We start from the raw sequence: 16,302 nt of genomic DNA, 5'->3' as shown, positions 1-16,302 counted from the left end.
CCAACTCCCCCGAATGTCACCTGATCCGGTCAGGATTTAAAATAGAGTTCTGAGACACGATATCCTTCTAAATACCAAATTTCATTTAGATACGATCACCGTTCGTAAGTTAAAAATACCTCATTTTTCTAATTTTTCCGTATTAACCGTCCCCTCACTCCACCCCAGATGGTCATATCGGGGAAACGACTATTTCTAATTTAATCTGGTCTGGTCTCTGATACGCCTGCCAAATTTCATCGCCCTAGCTTATTTGGAGGTTCCTAAACTAGCAAAACCGGGACCGACAGACAGACCGACAGAATTTGCGATAGCTATATGTCACTTGGTAAATACCTAGTGCCATAGAAACAAATAAAGATATCGTCCATAGACGGATTTGTCTATGGACAATAGCTTGCATTTTGGATTGAGGGTAAAATATCCTTAATTCATTTCTACCACTTATTGATTTCTTTTGTATTGCCGTGAAAACTTCAAAATCGGCATGCCTATACATTGAACTACAGTAATGATATTACTGAATGTCTGCTCTTCAATTGCGTTACACAAAAAAAATAATTTCAACAATAAAATAACATTTGTCTTATATGGGAGGTCCCTGGCCCTCATTATCGGGTTAATGTCCTATTGTAATATTGAAAACATTCCCTCTTTAAATTCATTGCTCCAACCCTGGCCCTAACTACTCGTTAGATATATTTTTGTCCTGTTTATATCCTCTCTTGATTAAGAGATTACGAGACATCTTTAAAGAATTTGGTAATTAGCTAGCCTTTGAAAAGTTCAGCAAGCTGGTGACTTCTACAGGAAAAAAAAGATAGTGTGACTAATTGGTCACAGCTACGCGTTTCCACGTGGGAGGTTCACTTTGAGAACCTCCCAGTGTGCTTATTCGAAGCTTGTTTTAATCCTTGTACAGCTGTTGTCCTGTGAGTAGTATCCTGTGAATTTTAGCCTTTTTCTATATGTTGGAGCCCCTGTACATGACTATCAGATAGATGTCACTTTTCTCCTACATATAGATTAACTTATGAGGTAATTTTATTTGCCCTTTGAATTTATTCGTGGATATTAGCCTGCTTTCAATGGCACTTGAAATGTATTAATTCTTGAAGAAAAATATATTGGCTTGGTATCAATATTCTTTACGAGTCATCGCACGGGCTAACTGAATCCTGGTTAATTGATTTTAATTTATGGATACTGTAAATTAAGCTTGGAGTTCGATTATGTCAAGTGCTTAGCGTCTAAACTGGTTGGCTAAAGAAGCGAGTCATCCTCTTTTATGCACAGATATTTTTTTATTAGTTCATCTTGTGAGTTTATCTTTGTAGTTCGTCTCAGGAGTTCATCTCAGTAGTTGATTCAGTTGATCTTATTTTGTGTTTGAATTGACACGTTGGTCAATAAAAGTGAGCTATATTTTCTACGATCGCTGCTGATTACTTTCCCCAACCCAGTTATGGCTAGAAGAAAGTGTTTGGAGTTCACAGTCATTTGTTACATGCTAGAGGGCCGGTTCCCTTCAATATATATATATATATATATATATATATATATATATATATATATATATATATATATATATATATATATATATATATATATATATATATATATATATATATAATATTGGTGGCAAAGAAGTGTGACACTGTGGGTCAAATACTGTGGTACTCACTCGACATAGATAGTACACTTGTATCAGCCATACTGTTCATAGCTGTGGCACCTCTACAGCACTAATACAAGCGAGGACATTACTTGCAGAATTTATGGCTCAACACAGATGGTCCACGAGAAACCACAAACATTCAAAACTTTTCATTATGCAAGAAGTAAAAGAAACACAATTTTATTGCGTGTAAACTAGATTAATCAGAGTCTTTACCTGCCATATCCTGAGCAACATAAATACGTATACTCTTTAAAATATCATGACTATTTGATGCCATATTCAGTGCGTCCCTAAAATAAACATAACAATAAATTAAAGCAAAACTTGTAATTAAAGTTACAGCAATGATTAATGTTTATGGTTAATTTAGTAATGGACACTAAAGCCTCAAATGATAATTTCGGCGGGGGCCTGTGTCACATTGTCTCCAGGTATAAGTGTCATCAAAATATTTTCTATCCGTGTTTCGAAGCCTAAATATGCATAGTCAAGTAGAGCTCCAGGTCTATATCACCGCGTTGAACAATTAGGTGATTAGATAAACGGTGAAAATCCCCATCTAACAGTGTCTCTGGTTAATTTAAAGCTAAAATTTCTAGAGGGTAACTACCTACCGGAAAGTTATGACGTTGCTAGACACCAGGATAAGAATTCGAGAGATTTTTCAGGAACAGTTGAATACTAAACTGGAGAATATAAAATTTGACAATGTAGAAGATGGATGGAATAATGTTAGGAAACTAATTTGTGAAGTTATTGATGATGTCTTAGGGAAGAAAATTAGGAACAGAGCTAGGAATATTGGTGAAAAAATTGTATTCTTAATAGAGAAGGAGCTTGCAGAAGAATAATCTAGTAATAGATCATATGAAAATAAGAGGAATGTAAAGAAAGAGGAGAAAGCATTAAAATATGAACTAAGGAGGTCTGAAGTGGAGACCATGGAAAGACACTGCCAAGGATTTGGAAGATGCAGCTAGACGGCTCTAGAGACAAAGCGGTCTCAAAGGGTAAGGACTGGTATGTAGTATCGTATCCCCCGCTATGATTATGGATCGAAACCACCCTAAAAGGACTGACAGTGCTTGGGGCAAGCTTTTGGTAGGCATTACATGATATACTAGTAGTAGTGATCCAACTGTAACGCCAATTTTTATTTAAAAATAGTCCTTTATTATATTATTACACTTTATTACATTTATCATCAAAGCTATTTTGCATCTTCAAGCCATGCTTTTGCCTCCAAAAAAAACGCTCCGTCAAAGCAGCCAAGCAAACTAGGTAGCAGTATCAAATGGAAGACCGATTGAAAATAAAAACTCCTAAAAAGTGTGGGTACCTGGTCCGAAGACCAAAATATTTTCTTAGAATATTAATACAAAATTTTTGAGACGCAAAAGAGGACTATTTTCCCCGGCCTAAAACCACTCTCATCTCTTTTACCAGCCTTGTTCGTGGATGATTGTAAATGGGTTTTCTATATTAATCGGTGTTTGTAACACCAGTTTTTAACGCCATGTTTGTAACTGTAACGCCAATTTTTCTTTTACCCAGTTTTTCCGTATTCTTTGGAAGTTATTTTCCAAAATTGGTAAATACATGGATGGTACGTTTTCAATGTGAAATCGACGGGGAGCGAACTAGTAACGGTCAAACTAATGGTTGAGCAATAAGTTTTGTAACTCCACTTTTCATTTTTACCCAAGTGTACTGCAATAGAAAGTCTTATGGCAACTAGGTCTTCATAGAAATATGTTTTCAAAGTAATGTAATAATCGTTGTTAATGTCGTGGCAATGTTTACTTATTCATGCACACTTGACGGGCAAGGTTAAATACTTCAATGCAGTTGACCTGACCCAAAACATAACTGTACCTGAATTTCTGCGGATATCGACGTTAAGTTCATTAACTGAACGAAAAAATATTACAATTGATTTTAGTAATTACTCACTTAAGAGCGTAAGGAATGAAATAAGTATCAATTGCCCTGCTTCGAAAATATTATAGCTCGACGATTATATATCAATTTATTTGAAAGAAAGAATATTCAAGTCACTTTGACCATTCTTCTTATTCTTGAGGACAAGAGATAGACAGATTATTTTCTGTGCTGTGCTGCATTTTCTGTGCAGCTGTATTTTCTGCGCAGACATTTTATGTGCTGCATATATTCCCTTTCTTATTGCGTCTCTTCTTATCTGTTAAAATGGTTTTCTTTTAAATATCACAGATTCAAAAACCTTCTTTAATTTTGTGGGCACCCATAGCACTTACAGAATGATTATGGATATTAGTTCATTCGGATAACTGGTATTTCAGTCTTAAAAAATGACAAGATATTATTACGTTCAAATCATAGGCACTATAAATGATTTTATTTTTTTTAATTCAGTATACAGAAGTGAATCAAAAAAATCATGCTATATACAATTTTCGCGAAGCAGGCAAGCTTTCCAAGTGACTTTAATAGAGAAACCAAAATTGATGCAATTCCAGACACAACTTAGATTTATTGCTGACTCCCCTCCCCCGTAACGTTCAAAATAAACTAACCTAAGGCATAACTCTGGGGATTAGTAAAAAATTCTTGTTTCATATTAGATTAGAAGTTTTTTTAATAAGATCAAACTTGTTGGTTTTTGAGAAAAAAAAATATTTTTATGTATTATCTTGATTCTTACCGAAGAACATAAGCTGCAGAAGTCGGCCCAAACCAGTCACCTGGCTCTTTTCCAATTTTTCTTCCAAAGGATACAAGGTTATGAATGGAAAAAACACAATCTTCAGTATCCCCAAATAAGGATACAATGCCTCTATGAAGAGATTCAAGAGCAGGAACAGTGATGGTAAAATTCCATCTCCACTCTGAAAAGAAGAACGAAATAAGGGGACACACACTCTCGAAACACTTAAGCAGTCTACACAGTGAAATAGTTTCAAAATTATGTTCATTAGGTAAAAATTATTATTATAAAACGAACAAGTGCAATTATTGGCCTTAGATATGTTAGCCTCAGGTGGCTTGTTGCTGCAGTGAGTTGTTAGTAGTAGCAGCAGTAAAAGATAGGGTAATTTGCTGATTCAAAAAGCTGCTGTGATAGATGAAGAAAAGCTCAAGGAGTCGAACTGAAGCCATAATCATTACCTGAAAGTGGTTTCGGTCTGAAGTGCCTCAAAAAACTTAAAACCACAACAAGCAGAGAATGGCTGAATTGGAAAACCTAAAAACATCTTCTCTACTGGTAAATGTTATCTACCTAGATCATAACATTTCAAGGAGGAAAAAGCCCGTCTTTCTGATTTTACTTAGAATTTTTACAACTATACAACATCCAAAAAGTAGTCTGACCTTATTATATCTATCATCAAAGCTATTTTATATCTTCAAGCCATGCTTTTGCCTCCAAAAAAAAAAACGCTCCGTCAAAGCAGCCAAGCAAACTAGGTAGCAGTATCAAATGGAAGACAAATTGAAGCTAAAACCTCCTAAAAAGTGTGGGTACCTGGTCCAAAGACCAAAATATTTTCTTAGAATAATAATACAAAATTTGTGAGACGCAAAAGAGGACTATTTTCCCACGGGCCTAAAATCACTCTCATCTCTTTTACCAGCCTTGTCCGTGGGTGATTGTAAATGGGTTTTCTATTTTAATCTGTGTTTGAGACTGAAATCAAGAATGGTATAAAATATGCATCCAAAAATGTTTATAGTTCTCTCATTGCTGATGAAATGCTTAATTTTACGGTAACGACTCTGGTTAAAAAAAAAAAAATTCATGAAAGATCAAAAGATACCAAAATGAGGCCGGGAAGGCACGGTTCTCTCCCGGGGATAGGGACGGCTGAGGCAGCTTGTGGCGACAAGAAGACCGGCGATTCTGTCACAATTAGAGTCAATGCTGTAGTGTTGCCTATAGTAAGGACCATACGGCTTCAATGTTTTATTACTTTTTTCTCCATAGGCACAATCTATATGTCTAAGTATTTGACTTTTCTTCCTTTTTAGTATAATTTACTCCGCATGTTTTGTTTAAAAGTGGGTTATAAATAAATGATTATTATTATTATATAGAAGGAGTGGTCGTATAAATTTCAAAGGGGCTCCTTCGATTAGAAATCTGAAGTTCTAGTGCCCTTTCTAACAGTCAAAAGCAATCAGAGGGGACTAGCCCCTCCCAAACCCTTTTTCCCAAAATGAATAAAATGCATATTTTGAGATAGCCATTTTGTTGAAAATATTTCAAAGATCAGATAATAACAACTCCAGGGTCGATAAAACCCCCAGAACTCGAGGGCAAGTATTGTAAGTGATGCTCTGGGGGTACATAAGATTTTTATGGAAGGCATGGTCGTAAAAACGTGATAGAGGGCTCATTCGAACGGATATCAGAAGTTATATACCCTTCTCAAGAATCAAAAGTGATCGGATATCAACTACCCCCCCCCCCCCCAAGCCCTTTCTTCCCCAACTGCATCCGATCGAATTTTGAGATTGCAATTTCGATCAAAATAGACCAAGGATCACACAACAAAAACCCAAGGTCAACCAAACCCCCCCAGAGCCCAGGAGTGTTGTAATTTATTCCCCAGGGGCATATAGGGTTTATATGGAAGGCTTGGTCGTATAAACTTCAAAGGGGCACCATTTAATAGTAAATTGAAAGTTATAGTTCACTTTTTAAGAGCAAAAAGAGACCGGAGGGCATCTAGATATCCTCCCACGCCCTCCTTTCCCCCAATACATCTGATCAAGATTTTAAGATAGCCATTTTGTTCAAAATAGTCTTAAGATCAGTTAAAAAAAACACTTCAGGGTCAAGAAAACCCCCCAGAGGATCTTGTGGCGACAAGGAGAACGTTCATTCACAATCAGAGGCAAAACTATAGCATTGCCTAAGTAAAGGCCATAAGGTTTCAATGTTTTATTACCTATTTTCCAGAGGAACATCTATGTGTCTGTGTATTTGACTTTTCTTCCTTTTTAGCATAATTTACTCCGCTTGTTTTGCTTAAAAGTGGGTTATAAGTAAATGATTATTATTATAAATGGTCATATAAATTTCAAAGGGGCTCATTCAATTAGAAATCGGGAGTTCTAGTGCCCTTTCTAACAGTCAAAAGTGATGGGAGGGGAACTAGCCCCTCCCACACCCTTTTTCCCTAAATGTATCAAATAAAATTTTGAGATAGCCATTTTGTTAAAAATATTTCAAAGATCGGACAAAAAAAAATCAGGGGTCCATACAAACCCCCAGAACCCGAGGGCAAGTGTTGTAATAGATACCCTGGGCGCATATAAAGTTTTTATGGAATAGATGGTCATGTAAACGTCAAAGAGGGCTCATTGAAACGCAAATAAAAAGTTCTAGTACCCTTTTTGAGAATCAAAAGTAATTGGAGATCAACTAGCCCCCCCCCCCAAGCCCTTTCCTTCCCAACTGTATCCAATCAAACTTTTGAGATAGCCATTTCGATCAAAATAGACCAAGGATCACACAAAAAAACACAAGGTCGACAAAACCCCCAGAGAACAGTGTTGTAACTTATGCCCCAGGGGCATATAAGGTTTATATGGAAGGGGTGGTCGTTTAAACTTCAAACGGGCAGCATTTGGTTGTAAATTGAAAGTTCTAGTTTCGTTTTTAAGATTCAAAGTGACCGGAGGGCATCTAGACCCCATCCCATGCCCTCCTTTCCCTCAATACATCCGATCAAAATTTTGAGATAGCCATTTTATTCAAAATAGTCCAAAGATCAGTTAAAAAAAAAACTTCGGGATCAACAGAACCCTCCCAGAGCCCGGAGGAAATGATTATAAATTATACTCCGGCGACATATAGGGTTCTTATGGATGAGGTGGTTGTACAAACTTCGGAGGGAGCTCAAATTATTGGAAATTCAAAGTTCTAGTTCTTTTTTAAGAGTAAGAAGTGATCGGATGGCTACTATCTCCGCTCAAGCCCTTTTTCCCACTTTGTTGAAAATAGACCAAAGCTCACATATCAAAAACTGCCGGGGTTTACATGACCCCTCGGAGCCCAGGGGCAAGTGTTGTTAGTTATACCCCGGAAGATATGAGGCTTTTAATGGAAGGATTGGTCGTACAAGCTTCGGACGGGGCTCATTCGATCCAAAATTATAAGTTATAGTTCCATTTTGAGAATCAAAAGGGACATGAAGGCAACTAGCCCCCCCCCCCACTACGCTCTCTTTTCCCCAAATGTATCCGATCGAAATTTTTTTATTGCCATTTTGTTGAAAATAGACCAAAGATCACATAACAAATTGGGGTTGACACAATTCCCCAGAACTCGGGGGAAAGTACTGTAAGTTATGCCCTGGGGGTATATAAGGTTTTTATGGAAAAGATGGCCGGATAAACTACGGAGGGGGCTTATTCGATTAGAAATTGAAATTTCTAGTTCCATTTAAGAGTCAAAAGTAATCAGAGGGCAATTAGTCCTCACCCTACGCCTTCTTCCCTAAATGAATTCGTTATAAATTTTAAGACAGCCATTTTGTTCCAAATAGTCCAGATATCATATAACAATGCATCTAGGGTTGACCAAGCCCAGAAAAGCCCAGGGTTAAAGGGTTGTAGGCTATTCCCAAGGGACAGATAAGGTCTTATGGAAGGAAATGGTCGTACATACTTTCGAGGAGGCTCATTTCATTGGAAATTCTATGTTCTAGTTTATTTTAGAAGCCAAAAACGATTAGAAGGCAACAGCCCCTCCCAAGCCTTCTTTTCCCCAAATGCATTCGATTAAAAATTTGAGAAAGCCATTGTGTTCAAAATATGTTTTCGGTATATCATTATTCCTTGGGAGAGGGTTGTAAATTATGCCCCCAGGACTCATAAGGGTTTTATGGAAAAGGCGGCTGTTTAAACTTTGGAGGAGGCTCATTTGACTGAAAATTGGAATTTATAGTTCTTTTTAAACAGTCAAAAGTGATCAGAGGGAAAAAAATCCCTCACGTGCCCTCTTCTCCCCCAATGCATCCGATCTAACTTTTGAGATAGCTACTTTGTTCAAAATAGTTCAAAGATCATGTAACATTGCCTTCGGGGTTGACACAATTCCCACGCTCAGAACAAGCGTCCTGAACGTCAGACTGAACTAATTTGACTGAACGTCAGAGGTTCTAGTTCCTTTTTAAGATTCAGAAGGGATCGGAGGGAAACTAGCCCCCTCCCCACTCCTTCTTTTTCCCAAACGTATTGGATCAAAATTTTGTGCCTCAGAAAACATGTACTAATATAAGTGAATAAATAAAACTGAAAACGAGTAAAACGTTAATTGAATATACAAATGAAGCTTAAAATGAACAAAAATGACTATAAAACAAGAGTTTGGCTACTGTCCCCCTCTCTAACTGAAAAAGTATAAAGCCTACTGCGTCCTTTGTATGTTTGTTTGCTATAATTTTTTTTTCTAGTCGTTTTGAGTTTCTTTTATTCTTTAATAGTAATTTCTAGTCATTTTGAGTTTGAATAATTATATATTTTTATTTCTGCTGATCTTAAGTTTAATATGGCCTTTACTTTTCTTTGGAAACATTCTTTATCGGAAAGTTTGTTTTAATTAATACCAGAAGGGCTCCATCCTCGCATACATAATCTATCCTCATCAGAGTATTTTGCAAAAAGCATCATTAACAACTAACGGTCATCAATTTCCGATATATAGGCATGAATATACAAAATGAAAATATAGGAATAAGATATATGAATGAATTTCTGGTAATATAGGAGTGAATATCAGTATATATATTAAAGTGTCAATCCCCATTTATTTTCTGGTTTTGATTTTCACTTGGTTATATATCGTAATTTCTGTTCGTATTGGGTTTTATTTATTTATTGACGCTGATTTATGTCAGTTTTAGGCTTGAAAAATCATTTTCCCTTATTTCAGCTCATCTTTCGGTTTATTTAGCTCTTTTGTTCTCTTTGAAAAGCCTCCTTTGTGGAAAAACTTTTTTAAAATTAAAAATTTAGAATAATATTACGAGACTATTGATATTAGTTAAAATAATAATATTGTTAATATAGCGTGATTGAAAACACCTTCTACCTCTACCCAGGTGAAATGAAATAAGTGCATGCCCCATCATCATCTGTGCAGTTCTAAGCATACAGCCCCATCCACAGTCTGATATAAATTTTGAGCCAAGCTTGGGAAAATATCGACGATATGTGAGCCAGAGTCTTGAATAAAAGTCATACCTGAAAAAAAAAAGTTTCAAATAAGCAAAAAATGAACCATGAACTTCACACCTGCAATAGGCCCATCTGACCAAAATTTCTTTTTACTAGTTTTGACTCCTTAGATTTTTTTTTTTTTTTTTACGCAAGTCTAGCCAATTAGAATAATTAATTTTAGTTCTAACTGAATGGGATAATTCCTGACCAAGCAAAAAAATAAATCAAGTCGAGGGAAACATGTTTCTTTCTACATAACTTGCGTTCATTTGCATTTGATCTATTTCGACCAACAAAAAAACAACATGAGTCAACCCATGACAAAATTAATAAAGACAATCGAGAACGTCGTAAAAGGATGTTGCTGTGGATTGAATAAACCCGAAGACCTAAGAATATTAGTTTTAATTACTGACTGAATATATACCTAACATGCCTAAAAGCATAAGGCAGTGACGATTGACTTCCCATTTAGTCAATCCTCAACCCAAAGCAAACTTATTGCAGTCTAGCACGATACACTGAGGGAAACATCCTTCATCTGCAATAGTTATATGTCCCCAATGCCAACGTCTCCTCGTTCTAATTTGTTTTTTACTATTGACTGTTCTATTTCCTGTTAAAGTTTGAGCTTTGACTAAATCAATCCACCGCATCGACATGATTTTTCTTAAGCAATTGTTCTAAAAGCAAGGAATTTGATTTGCGTTCTTTAATAGACTGCTTGACACATACCCAAACATGCTTACTTAAATTATAATATTTAAAGAAAAACTTGACTTGAATCTCAAAAAATAATTTTTTCGTCCTATGATATTATTAAGCTTTTTTAAAATTTTAAACTGAAGACCCACTATTTCATTGAAAAGTGTAAGCAAAGATTATTTCTACAAACTAGAACGTCTTGCGCAAGCTTTTCTTAATTGCTTGGATTAGTTTCAAGTAGTCAATCTCCGGATTCCCAAGCACACGTGAAGCTGAATGGATGTGGCAAAGCAATTTTTCCATCACAACGCACAAATGGGGTAGCAAAAACACGATATTTTAAGACATTTTTCTTCAACTGTAGTTTCAAACTTGGTTTGGTGCTCCGAAAGCACTTCAAGAAATGAGCGATGGATTTCATTCAAAGCTTTATCTTACAAACAGACTTATACCAGTGGCTCCATCTAATGTCCACCTGCCTTTTTAACTCAAGAGCCTCCGGCATAAATTTTTGTTAGCGCTAATAAACAGCTCAATGTGCGTAAAACTTTGGATTAAAAACAGTAAAGGGATTCTACCACTCAAAAAAATAAAAATGATTAGCTGATTGTAGATTTTCCTAGAGTCCTGGTTCAACTCCCCTGAAGTAATGATGCTAAGCTAGTCTTGAAAAGATCTTAGTTTTAAAGATTGTATTTTATTGTCAGCTTCTTTTATATTTTCTTTTTCATTTGTTTAGCAAAGGATGGACCTTGGATGTTTTCTTATCAAACTTGTTTATAACTTTTTGTGTAGATTTTTTATTTGTTGATTAAAACTTCTCAAGTGGTAGTGGCCGTGGCTAAGTTGTACTACCATTTAGCGCCTAAGAGTGAAGTGGCAACAGTGGTCAGACCTTTACTTCGTCTAGTGAGGTCCCAGAGGTAAATCCAATCAGTGGTCTTAACAACTATTGCGTCCGTGTCTGTCAAGCGAAAAGCAGGTTATGACAATTATGTCATATGTAAAGACAATTATGTCATATGTACATGACAATTATGTCATATGTATATGTAATATGACAAAATTATGTCATTATGTCTATGTAAAGCTATTTCAAAATGAAATTGCTTAGGTAGGCAACGTTAAAAATACAAAAGTATCATTTCCTCTGAAACTGGGAAGCTCAACATAAAACTGTTCGTTAACTTTAAACCGGCTTTTTAAAAAACACTTAACTTTTAACTTTCTCAGAGCATATTTTTTTTAAACTTAACTTTTAAAAAATCAGAGAACAGCAAAGAGCCATATTAAGTTCTAAGAGGAGCAGCAATGAAGATCTATTGCGACTCCAAATTATAACAATCAGAAATTACTAAAGTTGTGCCATTCCTGAATTTGTGGTATCAGCTAAGCAACAATAATATTGGATGAAAAAATGTGGGGCCATTTGTCTCAATTCATTAATATCTCATATCTCAATTCGACCTATCTCGGAGTTCTCAGTCGATAGCTTTTTTCTCTCTCTTTAGGGCAAAACTATCCAAGGGCGAAGGGTCGAAATATTCATTTGAAGTTGAAATTCCACTGTCTTATAAAAACAAATTCCCTATTGTTCTACTTTTTGTTTATGATGGGAAGGTGGGTGTTTTAGATATTAACAAAAACTTCCGGGTTAACACAACCCCCCTCCCCAGAGCCCGGAGGGAAGGGCTGTAAATTATGCCCCGGGGCATATAAAATTTTTATTGGTGGTCGTATAAACCTTGGAGGGGGCTTCGGAAATTCGATTTCACATTTAAGAACAACCGATGATTGAATTCCTGTTGTGAACTAGAAAAACAGGTTAAAAAATTACTTAAATCAGGAGAGATAAGTGCCATCCCCCCAAATGAAGGACCTATTTCCATTATAGTTTCCATCTTGGGTCAATGTACTTAAAGTTTTTGACTTTTTCAATGACAGTGGGATACCAACTGCCAATATAGTATTAACAGTATTTTTGATGTATAATTTGTATTATCAACATTTATTTAGTTAAAAAGCCACTTTAGAGCATGTAGAGATGGGCTTCACCCCCTAGTTAAGTTATACTACAGGTCTTATTGACAATGGGCAGCATTGGTGATATCTCAGCGGAAACCAGTATCTAAAGGGCCCCCAGGAAGAAGTGCAGAAACCAGTTTTTAAGGGGCACCCAGGAAGAATTTTTATCCTCCTCTAGAAAGGCACGCTTTAATAAAAAGTGTACGAGTATCACGAACAGCTTGAATATATTTGAAAACTATTATCACATGTGCTATAGTTTCATTATATGATTAAACAAAAAATAAGCTTTTCAACTGAAATTACAGAGCAAACTTGAAACAAACAGAAATGATTCCGTATTTGAGACAAACTGCCCCCACAACCCTGGCTCAGACCGGACATGCGTAGTCAAGTAATGGCCACATATAACACAGATATGCCAGTTTGTAAGGCGTAATTTTCCTTCTTTACTAGGTTTGCAACATGTCGGATAAACGAGCAGTCTGAGCTAAAAGTGACACTGAGTGTAACTGCGTTTGAGATACAGGGGTACCGTGGTTTAGGACAGGAGATATCACGATTCAGTTCAACTTCATCACTTTTGAAGGGTTGGGTGGAGGGAATTATATTTGGGTGAGGGTTGTTACCCTGGGGGTGTTTGAGAAAGGGTGATTGTCTTTTTTCGTTTTTTTTTTTCCTTTCATTATTATTTTAATTAGTGTAGGGTGCTTATAGGAGCATTAATGTAGGATTTTTTTTTATTATTGTTAATTTAGGATGCCTTTAGGAATGTTTATATAGTTAATCGCTACGCGTTAGCAAAATTTAATTTTTTCCCTAGCGTAGTGATTTATATCTATAATAGTTTATATTTTTGCTTATTACGAAAATAAAAGTCAAAAAACTTTGTTTGATTATCATTCATTTGCAGCCCATACGTGTCAGATTGGCTGATAAATGTTTTTTTTTATGTTAATTCAAGAAACACCAATTGAAGAAACAAGTTTAAGTGTTAAAACAGCTAAAGTAGAGCCTTACTATATATGGAGTCAACATTTTGCTTCAACAACCAAATTTACGTCACTTGATTACAAAACAGGGTCGCACAAGCTAACTTTCAGTTTCATTTCATTTATTACTGAAGTTAAAATTTATAGAACCTTCTTTTCTATGCTCTGGTAAAAAAAAAAATCATTGGTGTTTTTTTTTAAGGATTCAAGGAGGTCCTTCACTTTCCCAAAAACTGTCCACATATAGTTACTTTATTGAGGCTAGATTTTGTCTTACTTCTTACAGTAAAGACCCCAAGGCGCTAAAGGCCGTAAGGTTGTAAGGTCGTAAGGGTGGGCGACAGACTAACTACTTTTTCCTGTAAAAAAAAAAAAAAAAAAAAAAAAAAAAAAAAAAAAAAAAAAAAAAAACCTACCCAGAGACGCAAAAGTCGCCGATTATTAACACCCCATGGGGTGTATTAATACACCCCAAAATGGCTCCAAAAGGTTTTTATCATTTTTATTTCATTGTAAAAATTATCTTAGATAAATCAGTGGATACTAACCGGAAGGGGTCTTCTGTTAACTTGTCATGCTTCTTTCGTAGCTTCTTCTTTTTCCACCAAGGGATACCAACATCCTCACGAAAATAATGCACTCCTAAAAACCAAACAGACGAGCCCTTTTTAACAGTTTGATCAGGACCTTCTGCTAAAGCTAAAAATAAAATATCAATAAGAATAATTTTAAACTTTTCGAACATAATACTCGACATATGGTACGTTTTTGTTTTATTGTGTTGCGAGAGCAACACTTTGGTTTTGTCCCGTTTTTTTTTTTTTTTCTATGCCACCGATCTCAGCTTGTTCCTGGAAACTGGTAAGGGTCTAACCTGTGCGGTTTTTACCTCAGGCCGGATTGATGAATATGACATTACATTTTGGAACGCTCCACAGAACTCTTGCCCGGGGCCAAAAAGGATGGTTTTTGCTTGTCCACGAGCCAGAGCCTATGGTGTGCAAAGTGAAGTGGAGTTATATAGCCTATATCAGAGAGGAGTGTATTTGAAGTTGTGCAGCCAAGCTTTCGTTTCATCCAACCATGTTTCTGCTTTCGAGTGGAAAGCTCCGTTCTAGCAGGCAAGCAGGCAGGCACCACTTTCAAATTGAAGATGGATTAAAATCTATAATAATAATTTATTTGTGACCCACTTGAAACAGTGGAATATAAAAACAAACACACAGAAAAAAAAACTTCTGACAACATATTAAATTACTGTAGAAATTTTTTTAGAAGATCATGAAAAGGGTTAATCGTAAAATGTATCGAGTCGGATAGTTTCTGGTGTAGCAGTTTATTTAATAAATCTGGAGCCCCGAAGTTTGTTACCATATCACTGTTCTTGTACCAGGGAGGAAGATACAACATAAAACGGAGGAAACGAAAATAAGATGACTTGAGAGCCTTTAAATCTTTTTTTTTAAACAGGATACAATCCAGAAAGATATAAAACCGAGTGATCACAAAAGCAAGAATAAATTTTTGAAAGGGCTTTGCGGTGTTATTTCCCCCTGTTCGCAACAATTTTAGAATAACCCACTTGAAGTTTAACCTTAGCGTCAGAAAAAATTTTATTACGAAAAGAGACTAAATTGTTAGTAAGGGTAATGCCCAACCACCTTAAAGAAGTCACGCACGGAACGCTAAAATCAGAACAATTAAGTCTAGAAGATTGGTTAGGAGAAGGACCAAAATGAAGAAATTCACAATTATCAGGGTTAAGGGTTAGACCTACATTCGAGAAAGCAGTAGAGATAGAACAAACAGAAGCCGAAAGCCCAGATTTAGTTCTACTAATGAGAAGAATGTCGTCCGCATAAGCAAGATATGAGACATTTGAACTACCTAAAAGGTAAGTTGTTGGAAGACTATTTAAAATATCAACAATACAAATTTTGAAAATTGATGGAGATGAAACTCCACCTTGTCTCACACCTTGTCTTACGGAGATTTTTAACATAGAACAATCAGAAGGAGAAGATTTAACATGAAGGAAAGGATGACCATACAAAATTTTAATAAAGAAACAATAGAAACATTCACTCTACATTTAACAAAAAGAAAACAGGGCTTGGGAGTGAACTACAGAATCAAAAGCCTTAGATAGATCTAAAGAACAAAAGTAAAGATCACAGCCCTTCCCGGAAGCATCAGAAAGCAGAGTAGAAAGAACTTTATGGGCATGCTGACATCCTAGACCACGCTGAAAACCAAACTGGTTAACTCCAAAATTTATATTATCTGTTATAGAAGGGAGAAGTAAATACTCAAGGACTTTGCTTAAGGTACAAGAAACAGTGATAGGACGATAAGATGAACATGATAATGGATCTTTCCCCCTTTTTAAAATAGAAGTAACTGTGCCACACAAGAAACTGTCTGGCACGATAGAACAACACAAACACATTTGAAAAAGTAGTTGTAAATGCGATATTAAAGGGGGGCAACCAGGTTTTAAATGATTCACTGATATTCCATCGGTGTCAACTGACTTAGACTTAAGCCTTTTAATAGCCAGGTAAATTGAATCAGCGGATATCAGTAATATATCCTGCTGAGATAGAGCAGACGGTAGCATACGTTTCAAAACAGCTGAAAAACGTGAATGAACTGCATAATTAAAACTGCAGTATAATGGGATTCCCAAGC

General features: G+C 35.9%; 1 protein-coding gene across 2 annotated transcripts in view; it reads right to left on the bottom strand.

The window, feature by feature from the left end:
• Nucleotides 1-16,302, bottom strand: part of LOC136035680 (cysteine protease ATG4D-like) — a 120,963-nt gene that overhangs the window by 32,225 nt on the left and 72,436 nt on the right. Inside the window, exons 3-6 of one of the 2 annotated variants that reach the window (XM_065717606.1) lie at nt 14,160-14,253; nt 9,762-9,913; nt 4,365-4,548; nt 1,895-1,971 (exon numbers count right to left, since the gene is read on the bottom strand). In XM_065717606.1, the coding sequence (XP_065573678.1) occupies nt 1,895-1,971; nt 4,365-4,548; nt 9,762-9,913; nt 14,160-14,253 (507 nt within the window). Of the gene's footprint in view, nt 1-1,894; nt 1,972-4,364; nt 4,549-9,761; nt 9,914-14,159; nt 14,311-16,302 lie in introns of both variants that reach the window. The other variant, XM_065717605.1, reaches the window with a different exon arrangement.

Source organism: Artemia franciscana, chromosome 14 (genome assembly GCF_032884065.1).
Source record: "Artemia franciscana chromosome 14, ASM3288406v1, whole genome shotgun sequence".
NCBI lineage: Eukaryota > Metazoa > Arthropoda > Branchiopoda > Anostraca > Artemiidae > Artemia > Artemia franciscana.
This window is presented reverse-complemented; position numbering and strand designations above follow the sequence as displayed.